Here is a 17,023-nt window from a genome sequence, read left to right as displayed (position 1 = left end):
TACTATCTTCCTCTATCTATACCGTAATCGGGCTTAGGCGAAATGAGGCGATAGATGGAGAAATACCAAATCTGAAACTTTTAATGAATTTTGTTATGAACGACAGGCAGATAATCTTGTTTTCCCATGTCGTAAAATAAAGATCCAAGGATTACGTAATCTCGGGGGGGGGGGGGGGGGATGATGTTAATTTTATCACAAAAAAACAAACAAACAGAGGAGTAACCCATGTCAATCACGAAGAGCAATATTGATGACGTGTCAACTCCTGACCGGTAGTTTCGATGTTTTTGCATGATGCGTCTAAGCGGAGCCGAGATTGAGGCATTTCTGTAATTATATCTAATATCTGGTCGCATTTCCCTACGTGACTGCGGCAAACACCGCCATGTGTGGGGTGGTTCTATATACACCCCCCCTATTGCTCAGGACACCCCCCAAAAATTAAAAAAAAATTAAATACTCTCTACACCCCCCCATTTGCTAAGGACACCCCTAAAAAATTAAAAATTCCTAAATTACCCCCCACCCTCCCCACCCCCTCACCTAAATTGCTCTCTACACCCCCCAAACCCCCCCCACCCCGCTCTTCCCCTCCAAAACACCTCGCCAACGCCCAAAACCCCCCCATTCCCCCTTCTCCCTCTCGTCGCCGGCATTCTCCCGATCTCCGACCACCTCGCCGGCTTCTCCCGGAACCACCTCGCCGGCTTCTCCCGAAATTTTTTTTTCACGGTTCGTGCTCCGTTCGGCACTGGATCGCCGAACAAAAGGCTTCTGTTCGGCTGAACAGTGCCGGACAGAAGCCTTCTGTTCGGCACTGTGCAGCCGAACAGATCTGTTCGGTTGAGGGTTGCCGAACAGAAGGCTTCTGTTCGGCACTGTTCAGCCGAACAGAAGCCTTTTGTTCGGCGATCCAGTGCCGAACGGAGCACGAACCGTGAAAAAAAAAAATTTCGAAACAAGGTGGAACACGTACCTTTGCGGCCGATTCTTCGTCCCAAATCACTAGTTGCTTGTCCATGCTTCGAATGGGGCTTAAATCTCCTTCAAAGATCGCCTAAACGATGTAAATGGATCGAGGGGTTTAAGGGGGGTTTGAGGGGTGTTTTTTTTTTTCTTTTCAAAACGAAACGGAGGAGGAGGAAGGGGGGTGTATGAGAAAATTTCAAGGGCAATATGGTAATTACACTAAAGGTTAGTTTGGGTATTTTTTTTTGGTTTTTGGGGGGTGTCCTGAGCAATAGGGGGGTGTATATAGAACTACCCCCATGTGTGGGGTGGTTCTATATACACCCCCCCTATTGCTCAGGACACCCCCCAAAAATTAAAAAAAAATTAAATACTCTCTACACCCCCCCATTTGCTAAGGACACCCCTAAAAAATTGAAAATTCCTAAATTACCCCCCACCCTCCCCACCCCCTCACCTAAATTGCTCTCTACACCCCCCAAACCCCCCCCCACCCCGCTCTTCCCCTCCAAAACACCTCGCCAACGCCCAAAACCCCCCCGTTCCCCCTTCTCCCTCTCGTCGCCGGCATTCTCCCGATCTCCGACCACCTCGCCGGCTTCTCCCGGAACCACCTCGCCGGCTTCTCCCGAAATTTTTTTTTTCACGGTTCGTGCTCCGTTCGGCACTGGATCGCCGAACAAAAGGCTTCTGTTCGGCTGAACAGTGCCGGACAGAAGCCTTCTGTTCGGCACTGGGCAGCCGAACAGATCTGTTCGGTTGAGGGTTGCCGAACAGAAGCCGAACAGAAGGCTTCTGTTCGGCACTGTTCAGCCGAACAGAAGCCTTTTGTTCGGCGATTCAGTGCCGAACGGAGCACGAACCGTGAAAAAAAAAAAATTTCGAAACAAGGTGGAACACGTACCTTTGCGGCCGATTCTTCGTCCCAAATCACTAGTTGCTTGTCCATGCTTCGAATGGGGCTTAAATCTCCTTTAAAGATCGCCTAAACGATGTAAATGGATCGAGGGGTTTAAGGGGGGTTTGAGGGGTGTTTTTTTTTTTTCTTTTCAAAACGAAACGGAGGAGGAGGAAGGAGGGTGTATGAGAAAATTTCAAGGGCAATATGGTAATTACACTAAAGGTTAGTTTGGGTATTTTTTTTTTGGTTTTTGGGGGGTGTCCTTAGCAATAGGGGGGGTGTATATAGAACCACCCCCATGTGTGGGGTTCCCACTTGTACATCTGTCCGCTGCCTTTCCTTCCACGTAATAACAATAAGAAAACGAATAATTTACTCATATTATTATTACGACAATTTATGCCCATTTTTTATTATATCTGTAATTTTTCTCCTCGCCTCTTCGTCTTCGTCTTCGCGAATTTCTAGGGTTTGCAGTTCGCTCCTTCTGATCCTTTCCGGTCTCCAATTCCAAGAACCCTAAGCCCGAAACGGGACCATAGAAAGGTACGCTTTTTCTCGCAATTCGTGCTATAATCTTTATGTTTGAGCTTTTTGCCGGGGAAATTTCGGTGGGATTTCGGTGGAAGCGCCCGCGTTCTTGATTCCCTTATAGTGGAGGAATTTGAGTTTCTTTGGAGATCTGGTGAATTTTGTTGTGGTAGTTTGTCTGGAGATCTGGGGAATTCTGTTGTTGATCATTGTAAATTGTGCTAGGTCTAGGTTGTTGGGGTACGCTGAGGTATGGATTTAGAGGAGTTCTCGAAATCTAGGTTTGAGGAGATGGGAGAGGAGAAGGAGAGTGAAACCCTAGAAAAGATGGCGCCTTTAGGTGGAATTAAGGTGGAGGTCAGTGGCGACATGGGTCCCGAAGAACATATTAAGAACCATTCCCCGGTCGAGACCGGGTGTGCTGATGATGTTAGGGAGGAGATAGGATGTGTATCTCCTGCTGAAGCAATTGTATCGGCTCCCATGGATGCAAAAGTGAACGGAGCTGGAGTTCGAATGGAGAATATGGCTGGTTCGCCACTGAGGTCAATTGTATCTCCAACTGCAGCTTCTGAGGTGGTGGCGTCAAAGCCAACACCTACGAAGGGGTATGGATTAAAGAAATGGAGGAGGATAAGGAGAGATTTGAATAAGGATGGAACTACTGGTGCTGATTCTGCTCAGGTTCTGAAACGCAGGCTTTCGCTCATGGAGCCTCAAAAGGCTCGTGATGAGAACAAGCAGAAGAGCGGCGAGGGTTCAATGGCTTCTGTGGAGTCGAGGAATGCCAGAGGGGCTCCCCTTGCAGTTGCTGGTGGCACCTTGGATCCAGAGCTTGGACTGTTGGAGGCTTCTGCTGGCTTCTCTATCGGCTTGGATTCCGAGAACAGTGAGGACCGAAGTAGCAAGTCTTCGACGGCTGCAAGTGCTCCAAGGCTGATGCATGAAGCAGTTGGATTCGGGAGGGAGAGGGGCAGGGTGAAAAATTTTCGTGGGGGAGGATCAGGGAATGTTTTACAACAAAGGGGTCAACAGGGGAGAGTAGGTGACTTAGATATCAGTAAGAAGTTTAGAGGAGATCAGGTTAGAATTGAGAAGGAAAATTCAAATTCTAGTGTAGAGTCTGACTTGAGAAGCTCTAATGCAGCTTTTATGCGGAGGGGCAGCGTGGTTAGAAATGGAAAGCAGAGTGACGAGTCCATAAAATATGATCGAGATCACAGCGATGAAGCTCAGCCAAGTGATGAAGTCCGATCACCTTGCCACAAAGAGGATGGGGGGATTGAAGATTTTTCAAAGGCAGATTTAGATGCTGACTTATTGGCAGAAGAGAATGTTGAAAAAAGTGAGAGTCACTGGCCACATCCAAATCTTGATCCTTTTTCGGAGTCACTTATTTTGCTTGAAGCAGCTCAGCAAGCTCTAGAAAGTGGTACAGCCTGTATCTCCATATTGCTTTTTTTTTTTTTTTTTTTTGGGAGTGAAGATAAGGTAGTGTACTTATTTTCTGTTTTTATGTACAATGATTTGCCTCTCCTCTTATATGCACTGTCAGTTTCATACTATTGTTGCTTTTTTAGATTATATACTTTATTCTGCTGTGAATAGTCTTGTTAGATCATGCTGTAGAAAATAACAAGATTGGGCTGCAGATAAACTAGAATAAAAAATGTAACGTTTGTTTTGTTCATCATTCATCTGCTCTCTTTATGGTGATATAGAGGGTGAAGATACAGACTGAAGTATTGAACATTGTCAGTGTACAGGTTATCAGAAATAACAATGGTTCTCTTTAGTGGTTTTAAGTTTTCTAACTTGTCTGTCAAAAGTTTAGTAGTATTTGTCAGTCACAATATTATCATCACTAATTTGATAATTGCTTCTAGCTTTGCTATCACTCACATTTGCTAATATGTTGCATGTCAGGAAGACTGAATGTTGTTTCAGTTGTTAGTGGAAAAGTAGGTTATTTTTGCCAGGTACATGATTTATTACGACACTTGAATTGATATCACGGCTAAATTGTTCAGAAGGATATAGTTATTGCATTTCATAAATGCTATTGTATTCCTTGGTACAGTCCTTTGCTCCCTAGCATTATCCTTTTCTTGGATCGTTTTCTTCATAACCTAGTCATTTAGTATTTCTCATCCATATGGTTATATATATATATATATAATCTTCGAGCCATCAGATGTGATCTACTACCTATAAATTGCTTACACACCAAAATTTATATAATCAGGAGTCCTCTAACATATGCATGAAGTGATAAAAAAAATGAATTGTTTCATGTGATTTAGACTGTCCAATTTTTTGATTATTTGATGTATAGGCTAGGAGTCTGTAGATTACATAATTTTTAGTGTATAATGAATGGTTTAGAGATGGTAGATCATATCCAATGGCTCAAATCGTTGATGTTGGACTCCCATCATCCAATGTAGACCCGACTAGATCTGGGTGAAGTTTCACTCGAGTGGAGCTAAGTTTAGCTTTATATGTGATATGTATATATACATGCCTACATATACAAAAACATGCACATATATATATACACATAAATATATGTCTGCATATTTATATTTCTATATATGCATATGTATCTATGTTTGTATATATGTATGTATGAACACATAAATACATATATACGTATAAATAAATACATTCATATGTCGTATGTACGTACTTGTGTGTATATATATAAATGCACACATACATACACATATACACACATACACACACAGGCGCGCGCGCGCGCGCACACACACACACATATATATATATGTATATATACATATATATATGCATGCGAACTACACTCAAGTGAATCTCTACTTAGATCTAGTTAGGTCTAAATGGGATGAAAGGGTCGCACATTGATGATCCGACCCGTTGGATGTGATTTACTACTTGAAAATTGCCTACATTCCAAAAATCGCATGATTTGGAGATCCCTATATATCCCTAGCCTTTGCATCAAATGGTCAAAAAAATCGAGCAGCCTAAATAATGCTAAATTATATATATATATGTATTATTGCTTAATGCATCGGCTAGGGGTCTTCAAATCATAATTTTTTATGTGTATGCGGTCTAGAAGTAGTAGATCATATCTAACTGCTTGGATTATTGATGTGGAACCTTTCTTATTCATTGTAGACCTAACCGGATCGGAGTGGAGTTCCACTCGAGTATAGGCTATACTGTATAGCCAAGTCCAACTATATATATTTATGCACGTACATACATATATCGGTATGATGTACGCACATATGTATGTATGTATGTATTTAATATATGCATGTGTATGTATATGTTTACATATATGTATATAGATGTATGCATGTGAATATGTGTATGTGTATAAAGAGAGAGAGAGAGAGAGAGAGAGAGAGAGAAGGGGGGGGGAGAGACAAGTTGTTTATTCTCCAGATTCTTTTGTTCTTTGCTGTTATGCCTTACAGAAAATTTTCCCGTTAACAAAACAGAGCAACTCATTTGTCATAATAAATATTTTTGTTGACGTCTGCTGAGGGTTTGGAACGCTTTGTACCTGTAATTACTTTTTTATCCACTCTGACATAAATTTTGCTGGGCCAATTGCCTTTTCTTTGCTACGTGAAATATTGCAATTTCTGACTTTACTGAGTGAGTCATAACCTTATCTGGCGCTATCTAGCCTCAATTTTTCACATAACAAGGTACAATATCATCTTTCGTTGATTCCATCATTTCCATGAGAATATCTTCTTAAGAGCTATCTAGCCACAATTTTTAGTTCTGCTTGCTCTCCAGATTGGAGTGGCATGGCAGACAAATTCTCTTTTATGGATGGAGCATTCATTTTTGCATTCTTTTGCAAATAAAATCAGATAAAGTTATCTTGATTTTTATCCAAGCGATGTCACGTTGTCATGCTAGAATTGTAGGCTGAACATTAATGAGGATCTTCTATGAGGACCACCTTTTGGGGGTGTATATGAGGGACATGCTCACAGTGTATGTGTGCCACTGCTGAATGTTTAAATAGCTGTGTGTGTATGTTCATGTATTCTTTGGTGGACTCATGCATATATTTAAAAAAGTTGTTACCAAGGTCATGCACAAGCTTTTTGTTTCTTCTTCTAAGTTCTGCCATGAAACCTTGCATGCAAATAAAAAAAGTAACACAGAATAAAAACTAAAATAAGTGATTCTATTAGAAAAAGGAGTGTTTTGATCAGTACTGAGAAAAAGAACTCTGAAAGAACACAAATTTTCTCTTGATCACAACCATCAATAATCCTCTTTTTACTTGCATATATGATAAGTCCTTCCCAAATTAATTAGATTATAATGCCTAACCACTAGTATATGGTCTAATGCATCAAATCCCTCATGAGATGGAGATTCCAACCTTTCAACAACCTTCCAAAATATCCTTTGTTACTTGGAAACTCCACTCTCTAAGAATTTAGGAGTGTTAAAACTTTTGGATGCTATGACATGACATTACTCCTTCGTATTCAAAGTGGAGTGTCATAATTATGTTAGCTTGAATTATTGGCACTTTATCATGTTATCATGTATGCTAAAGGATATTAAAGGACACAAAAGTGCTAGGAATGAAACTTCTAGTGAAGTATGACAATAATTCTCCTTTTGAATATATTATAACGTTATAAAATTTTATGCTACTTAGCACTGACTAGTCAACTGAGTATGCTGTTTACATATTAAATATATGATTCATATATGCAAACTTATTATTTTCTTTTAAAGGATTGTTGGAGATCAAAGTGATTGACAATTAGGAAGATTGAAACTTAACATAGCTCCTTCTTAATTAACACCTCCTCTTTAATATTTCACAACTGCATAATACATGCTTATTAGCAGTCCATGTATGAATAATGGTACTAGTTTGTATTGTATGTTCTCTAAGCTATCAAATAGGTGATGGTGCAAAGTGCATAGCAAGTTGTTGCAAGGTGCAAAGTTACACTTGGGAATCAGAGACTCATGAAGTATGCTAGCTGTTACTATTTGCTAAGCTTAAATCACTTCATTCTTATCACCATGCATTTGCATATTTTGCTCTTTGATCCATTTTCTGTATTGTCATTTTGATTGTAGTCAAAAGGGTAAATAATGAACTGTGTGGCATGTGTTTATGGTCATGATTTGTTAACCCTTCTTTGTCATGCATTCCAATCAAAGGCTATCTTCAAATGCTTTCTCAAACCTCCATGTAGGCTTTTTAGATTATGCCTTCTTGTTTTGTTGTTATCCCGTCTACTTTGTGATGCAATTAGATTAGGCTTTAGATTAGGACTCGTTTTCCTTTTGAGGAGAAAATAACAGCCGAAGCTGTGAACCTTGTAGTTCTGAGTGTTGTTTCGAGCTTGGAGATATGCATTTGGGTTTCCTAGGCAAACCACATCTCTTGCACAACTATGATGCACAAACAGGTTTTTTTTTACCCAGGCTATCATGAACTGAAGTTGCTATGGCAGGATATAGGTATATGTCTTGTTTTCTTCTAGAACAAGTTGAATTTAAGATTTATGATTGCTTAATATAGGTTTAAAATAGGCTTCTTATGTGCTTAAATAATTATGGCTTATATAAGGTCATCCCCAAGGATAGTGAATAATGCTGATGAAGATTTCAGTTTATTTTCTGATTTTTTGTGTTGTAGAGTCCAAACTTAATGTAGGTTTTCTTGGGCTTCAGATTGCTTGTATGACCATGGATTCAGTTGTCTTATTATTTCATTTTATTTTCCTATTCTCCTTGAAATTAGATGTATATTAATCTCGGAATTCAGATGTATAGTACTTGCAGATCTGTTAATCAAGGATCAATATACATTAAATTGGTATCATAGCTGTGAGATCATTAAGGCAAAACCATAAAAATCTAACAATGAGAGATCCAAAAATGTGATAAGAAGTTTGATTAGTTGTATCGCATTATGACCTAGATGTGAAAGATAATTGATGAGAACTAAAGCTGAAGAGGTAATGGTTGCATGATCAAAGAAATTAGTTCAAGGAACTGAAGATTTAGTTAATGAAGAAGGATCATCCACACCAGCATCAAATAAGCAAGCTGTTGAAGATCTAACAAATGACAGGTTGATAGTAGCAGATGGAAGTTCATAAGAAGAGCCTTTTGCTGGTATAACAACAAGCATTTTGATTTATAATTATGCAGATTATGAGATCAATTCATCAGTCATCAAAGAGTATAAAGATCTGATTCAATAACTGTCATCATCAATGAAGTGTCAATCCACATTTCCCTAGGATCATGATGGTATCCTAGTGCTGGAACAATTATGAATTTTGATGATTTGAAGAATTCCTATGTTGTCCTTTGAACATTGGCCAGCATGATCAATAGTTATGTTTGACCATCTCCATGGTTTCCTTGTCCAATCTCATGCAGATTTTGAATTGGTTACAGCATTCCATTATGGCAATCCAAGAAAAGAGCATGTAATTATTCATTAATCCCTGTGATTTTTTTATGGCAATCCAAAAATGGAGCATGTAATTATTCATCAGTCCCTGTTATAGAAAGCCACGTTATCAGCATTTAATTATGACAATCTAAGAAGGGAACATGTAGTTATTTATCAATATTCATCCGTGACTGTAACCTACATGTATCATTACTTTTAGAAAACCACATTTACATAGTTGGTAGGTCTAGACGTAAAGGATCAATCTTCACTAAGCCGTTAAGACTCATCACTTCTTTGCTGCTTATGACACTATTTTCTTGATATCATGCTCATTTCCTTGTTTGTTATGAGTGTCAAGCTTTCGCTAATGTATTTGTTGTTGATTTTTTCCCCTAGTTCCTAGTTGTTTTACTACATGTCCATCTGTTCTTCTCTACTATCATTATCTGATGTGCTTTTACATGATAAATATCTTAAGATATTTATTTCATAGAGTCGTGATCAAGTCTATAACCCTAAGAACATGGTTTTGCACTGGAGTTTCTTCATTCATTCTAGCACGGAACAACTGCTTAGATATTTCATACCTAGCAGTCCTGCTTTGTTCTCCATACAACTCTTTTAAATTGAGAAGTATGGATTGAGTGTCCATGCCTTCATGTTGCCTCTGTAATTCATTGTTCATAGAGGCAAGTATGATACATTTGACAGTCACACTATCATTTTTCCACATCTTATGTGTGGCAACCTCCTCTTCTGTAGCATCATCCCCTAGATCTCCAAGATCAGGGGTTTCAAGTATATAGGAAATTTTCTCCTGAGTGAGTACTATCTTTAAATCCTCAACCAATCCACATAGTTTGGTCCGGTCAACTTGTTGGCATCTAAGATGCCTCTTAGTGAAAGTGAAGAAGCCATTTAATAATTCTACATATGCAAGAACAAAACTAATATAAGCAGACCAATCATTATGACATGTTTGCAACTAGATAAGGACTTTAATCTAATTTGTCTCCTACTATTTTTATCGAATATCATAGCCCTCTCCTATGATAAACGTGAAAATATAATTTTTCTTAGTAGGGTTGAGATCCTAATTCATCATAAAAAGCCTTGTGTTTACACAACAAACTCTTATGAGTTCAAAGGTAGGAAACTCTTTCCAATTGCATCTCATGCAATTCTCAACTTTATCTTGTCCTCTTAAAATACTTATTGCCTTGTGTTAGCACAACAAACAATAATATTTTAGTTAAGTCAAACCCTTCATTTCCATATAGTCATATTCGAATAATATTGCCCTTGTGGTTGCACAACAAGGCAATATATTAAAATATGCCATAAGCATCTTAATGCACCAAGACAGTATAACATCAGTCCCCATTGCAAGTCTTGTGTTAGCACAACAAACTAGCATGGATCTTGACATAATAATATCGAGGCATGAAGGAAGGCTATCAATAGTGTTATATCAATATTAAGCTTATCCATAATAGGCAATCAAACAATTGGCCAGGTAAGCAGGTGGGAGGCTCCCCTTACTCAGAGAGTAAGGTCCTAATTAAGTAACCACCTTTAGTGCTTTCCTTAGACACCAATTAGATTAATTGTTCTAGAATGGGTTAGCTCAAAGTTTTTCAACACTATGACTTAATATAATTTTTATTGAGGGCTTACTAGTCTCTAGCACATTCTTTAATTGTAACATACATTTAACATGTCTAAAATAAACTATTATGCATCATGGCTATCTCATAGCATGTATAAATCATAAGCAATTAATTAACATGCTTCAACATATTTTCATATGAAAAATTTCATATCATGATATTTTATTACATAACATATCATATATTAATCATACATTTCAGCATTTCTCTATGTCTTATTTTGTAAAATTTTGTCAATATCTTACTCTTTTCCACTAAAGTCAGACTCTAAAACTGCATCAGCTAGAGCATGGGGTATTGAATTTTTGGATGATTTCAGGTTCCACTGAAGCAAACTGATTCTGCGAGATCCTTATGTCGCATTAAATAGCAATATGAGAAACTTTGTTGGTTAAAGCCATACTTATGAACTTACACCTTTATGGATATATGATGCTATATATCAAACTTTTTAGTTGATTCTGTGATTGTTTAAGTCGACCAGATACTTGTAGTTGATAATGCTTAAGATAGTTACCTCTTAGTCTGAGACTGCCAGCAATGAGCAGAACTTTAATTGCCTGAAAAATGTTTATCACTTGCATATCTGTTTGCACAAAGTTGCTTCATCACAAACTGATTGGTTTTCTGTTATGTTCTCCCTGTTCAGAAATTGAGAAAATTGGGGAAATTGGGAAGGAGCCAGGTGTTGATGACTTTAATGACAACAATGAAGCAGAAGAAGGGAGTTGCTCCCCGTCTCCTGAAGCTGATTCAGTCCAATTGAATCAAAAGATGGAACATCTTCAATATAAACTGGAAGAAGCAGTGGCAACTGTCAAGGCTAGCGAACTGAAGGTGCTTGAACTTGAAGCGATTCTCAACGGAACTGAGTTGCCAAGCAAGGAAATAGGGAATGCTGATCTACCATTACTTCAAGAGAAGTGCAAGGAGATGCAGTTTGATCTTGAGAACCTGCTTCTGAAGAAGATGGAGGCAGAAATCGAGTATCTGATCATGACAAGAACTACCCAGAATTGGATACTCCAGGCAGAAGATCACATTGCTCTCCTTGAGGACCAGAAGTCTCTCGCTGGGGATCAAACACATATTATGCTTAATTTGAGAGATACCGAGAATAAGGCTATCACGTTGAAGGAAAAAATGGAGGAATTAGAGGCTTACTGCAAAGAGCTGGTAGGGACTGGAGAGGTCTTGAGGGTGCAGAATAAACTCTTTAAGTCTTCTCTCTGTTGTTTGATTCAGCTGGTAATGTTGTCCATCGCCTTTGGGTTGTTTCTCATGCAGCTGCTGCCCCCGTCTGATGGGGTTGTACCCACCTAAATTCTGGAAAACAACCCAAAGTAGTTTGTGTAAGACGTTATTAGGCAAATATGAATGTATATGCTGCCTTCTTAATATTCTTTAGCACTCTTGAGTCAATAAATTTGCTAATTGCATCACACTTTTTTAGCTCAAATAAGCAATTAATTCTGTTCGGTGTTTGTGCGCAACTCCAAAAAAATTTTATTACACAAAAAAATTTAGCTGGTTTGACATTATGTGATGTGGAGTTAATATCGATATTGTAATAGATCATTCTGTGTAGAGGAAGATTGAGGCATTAGTTCTTGATTTTTTTTCCTCTGGTCCAAGTGATTGAGATTTGCCTTGCATTGCTACAGATGCAACTGATGTCATTGATTTCTATTTTCCTTCATATACTCCACTCTGGCAGTCTTTCCTTTGTGCTGTAGAAAAAGGAATTTTTTTATGCTATTTATTTTCATTTATTATGAAGTGGGAATTAGTAAGTTTGAGAATTTACAGTAACCAGTTAAGCTGCCTCTGGTGATGGTAAGTTTTTAACTGTTATATGGATTCTGTAAGGCTATGGACCAGCCTAAGATGGTAATGTTGTATAACCATTCTGTGATGGCTTTCAGAACTTCCAGAGTACCACTGCAGTTGCGATCCTGTGCTGCTACAATTTCTAGAGCAATCTTCTTTTGCGGTGATCTTCTGATAATATTCGGGCTTGTGGTTGCATCTTGATAGAAAGGTGGGAATAGAATCAGCAGGCTGCTATGCTTCTCGGCTTTTATCTTGAGTTTAATCTGCATGATGCTTAGAACCCTAATAGGCAGGTGGTGATGAAATTTTAACCTCCTCCAAGTTCTCTCTTTTAATCTGCATTCCATGATCAATGTATTAGAAAGAAGATAGCGGGCACATGACGACCGGGTGGTTTCATGGTAGACAGCAGATGGCAGGCCTTTAAAATTCAAAACAACATCCAAGATCATGTAAGCAACGATTATATAATTAATCGAACAATGGAAGCACGTCGAACCCTATTATTTACCAAGCTTTGCCCAATTGGTTGGTCTGATTGATGGGTCTTTGGTGGTGTTTGATCGGTTTCTAGCCATTATTTCATTTTAGAGATTTAGCCCAAGGCATGATTATACCTTATGAATGAGAAATTATATCTTGCACCGTGTGTACCAACGTGGCCATGCACCACGCCAATCACCTCGTCTCATTCCTGTAGGCCAATCACCAAGACGATCATATGATGAAAGGAGCCCACAGAAATGAGATAAAGTGATTGATGTGGTGCTCGGTCATGTCGTGCATATGGTGCAGGTATAATTTTATAGCAAACCACTCACTATGTATGAATTGAGCGTATGTGATATATCTTAGAGGGTGTATTCGATGTTGTTTTGTAGGTCTTCTTGCAAATAAAGTTAGTCCACTCTAGCTGAGGCAAGCCACTAATGCTTGCAGCTTGCAACGCATGCCATCCCATCCTCTCTCTCTTACACACTCTCTCTATATATATCTATCTTACATGGGGGCCTTTTGGCAATGGGCAAGACCTTCGCCAGATATCCTAAATTCCCCAAGTTCTAATAGAGACAGGAAAATACTTTACCAGCTCTGTAAGCTGGTACCTCAACAGCTAACCCGTCCTTCGCTTTTATGTTTGTGTTACAGTGCTGACACCATTCAATGGTGTTTCATTAGCGTCTCCATCTCAGAGGAGAGGACCATCCCTTCTCTGGTCCCTTTCCATATTAGCATTTAGCACCTCCACAAAAGATAAAAATAAAAAAAAGATATGAGCTTCTGAAGTAATCAAATAAGTTATGTTTACTGCATTAAAGACTTAATAAAAGTGAATCTGCAACTCATAGAAATATCAAAGTTATATAGGCATTGCTCAAAGCCTTTATGCTAATTTAGAATGATACCCGGTAAACTTCTACATGAATTTCATTGAAAAAGAAAAGAAGCTACCCCAATTTTTTCGCTACGGTTCTTCGGTCGGTATGCAAATCAATGGGCATTTTAAGTGACAAGTAGCAATCCATACATGCCTCTCCAGTTCATGAGACTGCACGATGGTCGATCAAATCTGGTCAAATTTCTATAGCGTTAATTGAAATCCATGGTTCATTTTAACATGCCATCCGGTAATGTGGTCAAATTCTTGTGATCTAAGAGAAGCTCCAAGTTTTAATATGGGACTTGGGTGGTGGAAGGGCATCATGGTGTGCTTGGAATGTTCCTAGGTAGAAAAATTTCCATTTTGACGGTCGACCGAATGCAATGTGTTAAACTAGTAAACACCATAACAGGAGAAATAATAGTTATTTCAGCCTGTAGGCTAATAAATTGGTAATTATGAATAAACATAGAGAATCGCTCACAATGATGCTTCATCAAATTGAACATTTGTGATACGAATACATTTACTAATCAAGTTGAATAGTGCCCAATCATCTGTACGACTTTATGATGTAATTTCATACCAATCATATGTAAGACCAAGGCAGACGAGGGCATAATCAGTCATGCCCTATCGCCGATTAGGCCTTTTATTTATCCAAAATAAACAAACAAGCAAACAATTGCATTGAAAATTTTGGTATTTGAGTGTCCAGTTCAGATTTAGCTAGTCAAATTCATTGCTAGAATGCCAGGTCTGTTTGGGTTGGGCCCATTAAGTGTTCATTGTTAGTTGGCCCTTGTTGGTCCTTGACCTATACCACATTGCATGCCCAATATACAACTAGTTTTTCTCTGAAAAAAAAAAGTATATATCCTATGAGTTGTATTTACATGTGATTAGACAGCAGATGTCCTTGAAACGAATGCCAGCTTTAAGTAATTGTGAAATAAAATGATTCTGAGGATTTTATATAGTAAAAACTTATGAACCATACCTCCAATTTATTATTACAGAAGAAAGACTCATCAACTGAATGTCATATTGGAGTTGATGCAAGTTTTCACGCCAGGATTGCACTCGAAATTGGTTAATGCTTTTCATGAACCATTACAACTCAGGCATACATGAGTAAACTTGACTGCAGAAACATATTTAAAAGGATTTAAACTTAAGAATCTCGCTGAAGTTTAAATTGGCCATAAAACTAAATAATAGCTACAAAATGGATTCACTTCTTGGACTCACTAGAAGAAAGCTATCTACAGTGAGCCCTACTTCGAAATTTTGGGATGTTGCTGCACTCCCTCTCTGCACAGACAAATACATCTCTCTGTCTCTCTACATAGACATATACACACAGAGAGAAAAGCTCTCTCTCTACACACATAGATAGAGAAACACACGCACACAGACACACACACACACACACAGAGAGAGAGAGAGAGAGAGAGAGAGAGAGAGAGAGATGCATATATATCTACGTTAAGATGATAAAGTTATTATGGCTAAATGAAGCAAAATAAAAGCCTATAGTAACATCATTTAAACCATCACCCATTTGATAAAGTTTGAACTGTTAAGTAGACATTATGTAAAGTGGAATAGTTAGTTCTCCCGTTTAACACAACATTGGCTGCATACACTTATTGAGGAACAGTATTAGAAGTTCACAATGACCCGTTATTTATGTAGAGTTGTAATGTGTAAACTTTAATTTTACTAGCGCAATCGTAAATATGCAATGACTCCTTATGCATGAACGACACTTGAATTGCCAAAATAGATGGATTGTTTGTCCAAATTCCTTAAGTTGTTGGTGACACACCAATCCAATTCGTTCCTATTGGTAGCTTTTAGGATGATCTGGTTCGATCATACTGTAAAACTAATGAAAAATTCCTCCAAGCAGTGTAATGGAGCTTCATATTTGCTAGCTTCAGTCATGGAATGCTCTGCGGCGATCGACCACATTGATAATCATAGACAAAGTTCTCCTCACTTCAATATACCACTTGAAATAAAAATCTCATTTATCTCAAAGATAAGTGCTGGCATCCGAAGACATTCCAGACGCTAGGAGAGACGGATGAGTCGACCATGCAAGACAGTAACCTTGAAGCAATCTTTTTCTTTAAGAAAAAGTAGTATAAATAAATAATCAGTTGACTTGCCTCAGATGTTGAATTCTATTTGATCTTAAAGTAGAAAATACCGAAGAGAATTTATTTGTCTATGTATTGTACTCCTTACATTATATTAATAAAACTTGTCTTTGTAAAATACCAGCTACCTCTCATATAAACCATGCAACTTTTCTGCTTTTAGTCTTTAAAGCTTCTCTTATGTATCTTTGACGTATGGCCATCTACAGCCGCCCCTTAAAAGTGTGGGACAGCCGATAACATTCACCAGAAACATCAGATAACCATCTGGGTTCCTATTCCTGAAAGCTACATGCTTACATACACATCCATCCAACTATCCAAGCATACATACATACATAATATGAAATGAAGGAATTTTCTTTTGCTTGGATCAGTGGAAGAGGAGGGTTGGAGTGGGGACGCTTGGGAGTAAAGGAGAGAGCGTGAGGGAGGTGGAGATGGCCTCAGAGTCAAATGATTCGTGTAAGGGTTGCTTTCAGAGGGTCACGAGAATATGTCAACAAGCAGTTAAGCTCCCCTTTCTCGCACCACATACTTGGGTCCAAAGCTGAGGGGTGTGGCCCCATAACTTTTCCCACCTAAACCAACAAAAGGTGAAATTCTTGTATATAGGGTTGAGCAATGGGATTATGTGCATAGGTCAAGACATATGTGCATTAGATAACTGTCTGTTATTTCAAAAGCAAGTAGGTATTATATACCCTTCTACCAATAATCAAAAACAATGTAGTCTGCAGTCACTATTCTTCAAATCATATTATAGATTTAACAGAATAATGCATGACCTGAATTGAATAGCATATGGATAATTCTCACTTAGAATGCCCTCATGAAAACTTTCAATATAATTTCCTTTATCTTCCATCCTCTTGGTGGGTATGATGTTATATGCTCGTGAGTTCCACTATATGAGCTGTTCTCTAGGATGGATAGCTCCTGCACAGGGACAAAACAATCATTCAATGGGAAAGGGATGCAACTCCTAGAATAATATTACTTTCTTCATACACAGACTACTTCCCACATGTGTCCTGTACCAGTAGATATATGTTCGAAGACAAGAAGATTGCATGTCAACAAAGAGGGAGAAAACAGCAGGGACAATGATGA

The 17,023-nt window shown here is 38.5% G+C and overlaps 1 protein-coding gene across 1 annotated transcript; it reads left to right on the top strand.

The window, feature by feature from the left end:
• Positions 1 to 2,425: 2,425 nt before the first annotated feature.
• On the top strand, positions 2,426 to 11,972 carry LOC103711979 (WPP domain-interacting protein 2-like). The gene is made up of 2 exons (XM_008798328.5): positions 2,426 to 3,836; positions 11,178 to 11,972. The coding sequence occupies exons 1-2, from the start codon at positions 2,657 to 2,659 to the stop codon at positions 11,849 to 11,851; spliced, it is 1,854 nt and encodes a 617-aa protein (XP_008796550.3). The 5' UTR covers positions 2,426 to 2,656; the 3' UTR covers positions 11,852 to 11,972.
• The last annotated feature ends 5,051 nt before the right edge of the window (positions 11,973 to 17,023 follow it).

The sequence above is a fragment of the Phoenix dactylifera genome, chromosome 11 (genome assembly GCF_051530095.1).
Source record: "Phoenix dactylifera cultivar Ajwa chromosome 11, Ajwa_hap1_PhDact_Kaust_v1.1, whole genome shotgun sequence".
Taxonomy (NCBI): Eukaryota; Viridiplantae; Streptophyta; class Magnoliopsida; order Arecales; family Arecaceae; genus Phoenix; species Phoenix dactylifera.
This window is presented reverse-complemented; position numbering and strand designations above follow the sequence as displayed.

What these genes read in the sequence shown, in the direction of transcription:
- LOC103711979 (XM_008798328.5), top strand. Translation starts at nt 2,657, where the DNA reads ATGGATTTAGAGGAGTTCTCGAAATCTAGGTTTGAGGAGATGGGAGAG. An exon ending in TCAGCAAGCTCTAGAAAGTG is followed by an intron (nt 3,837 to 11,177) that starts GTACAGCCTGTA and finishes CTCCCTGTTCAG; the next exon opens with AAATTGAGAAAATTGGGGAA.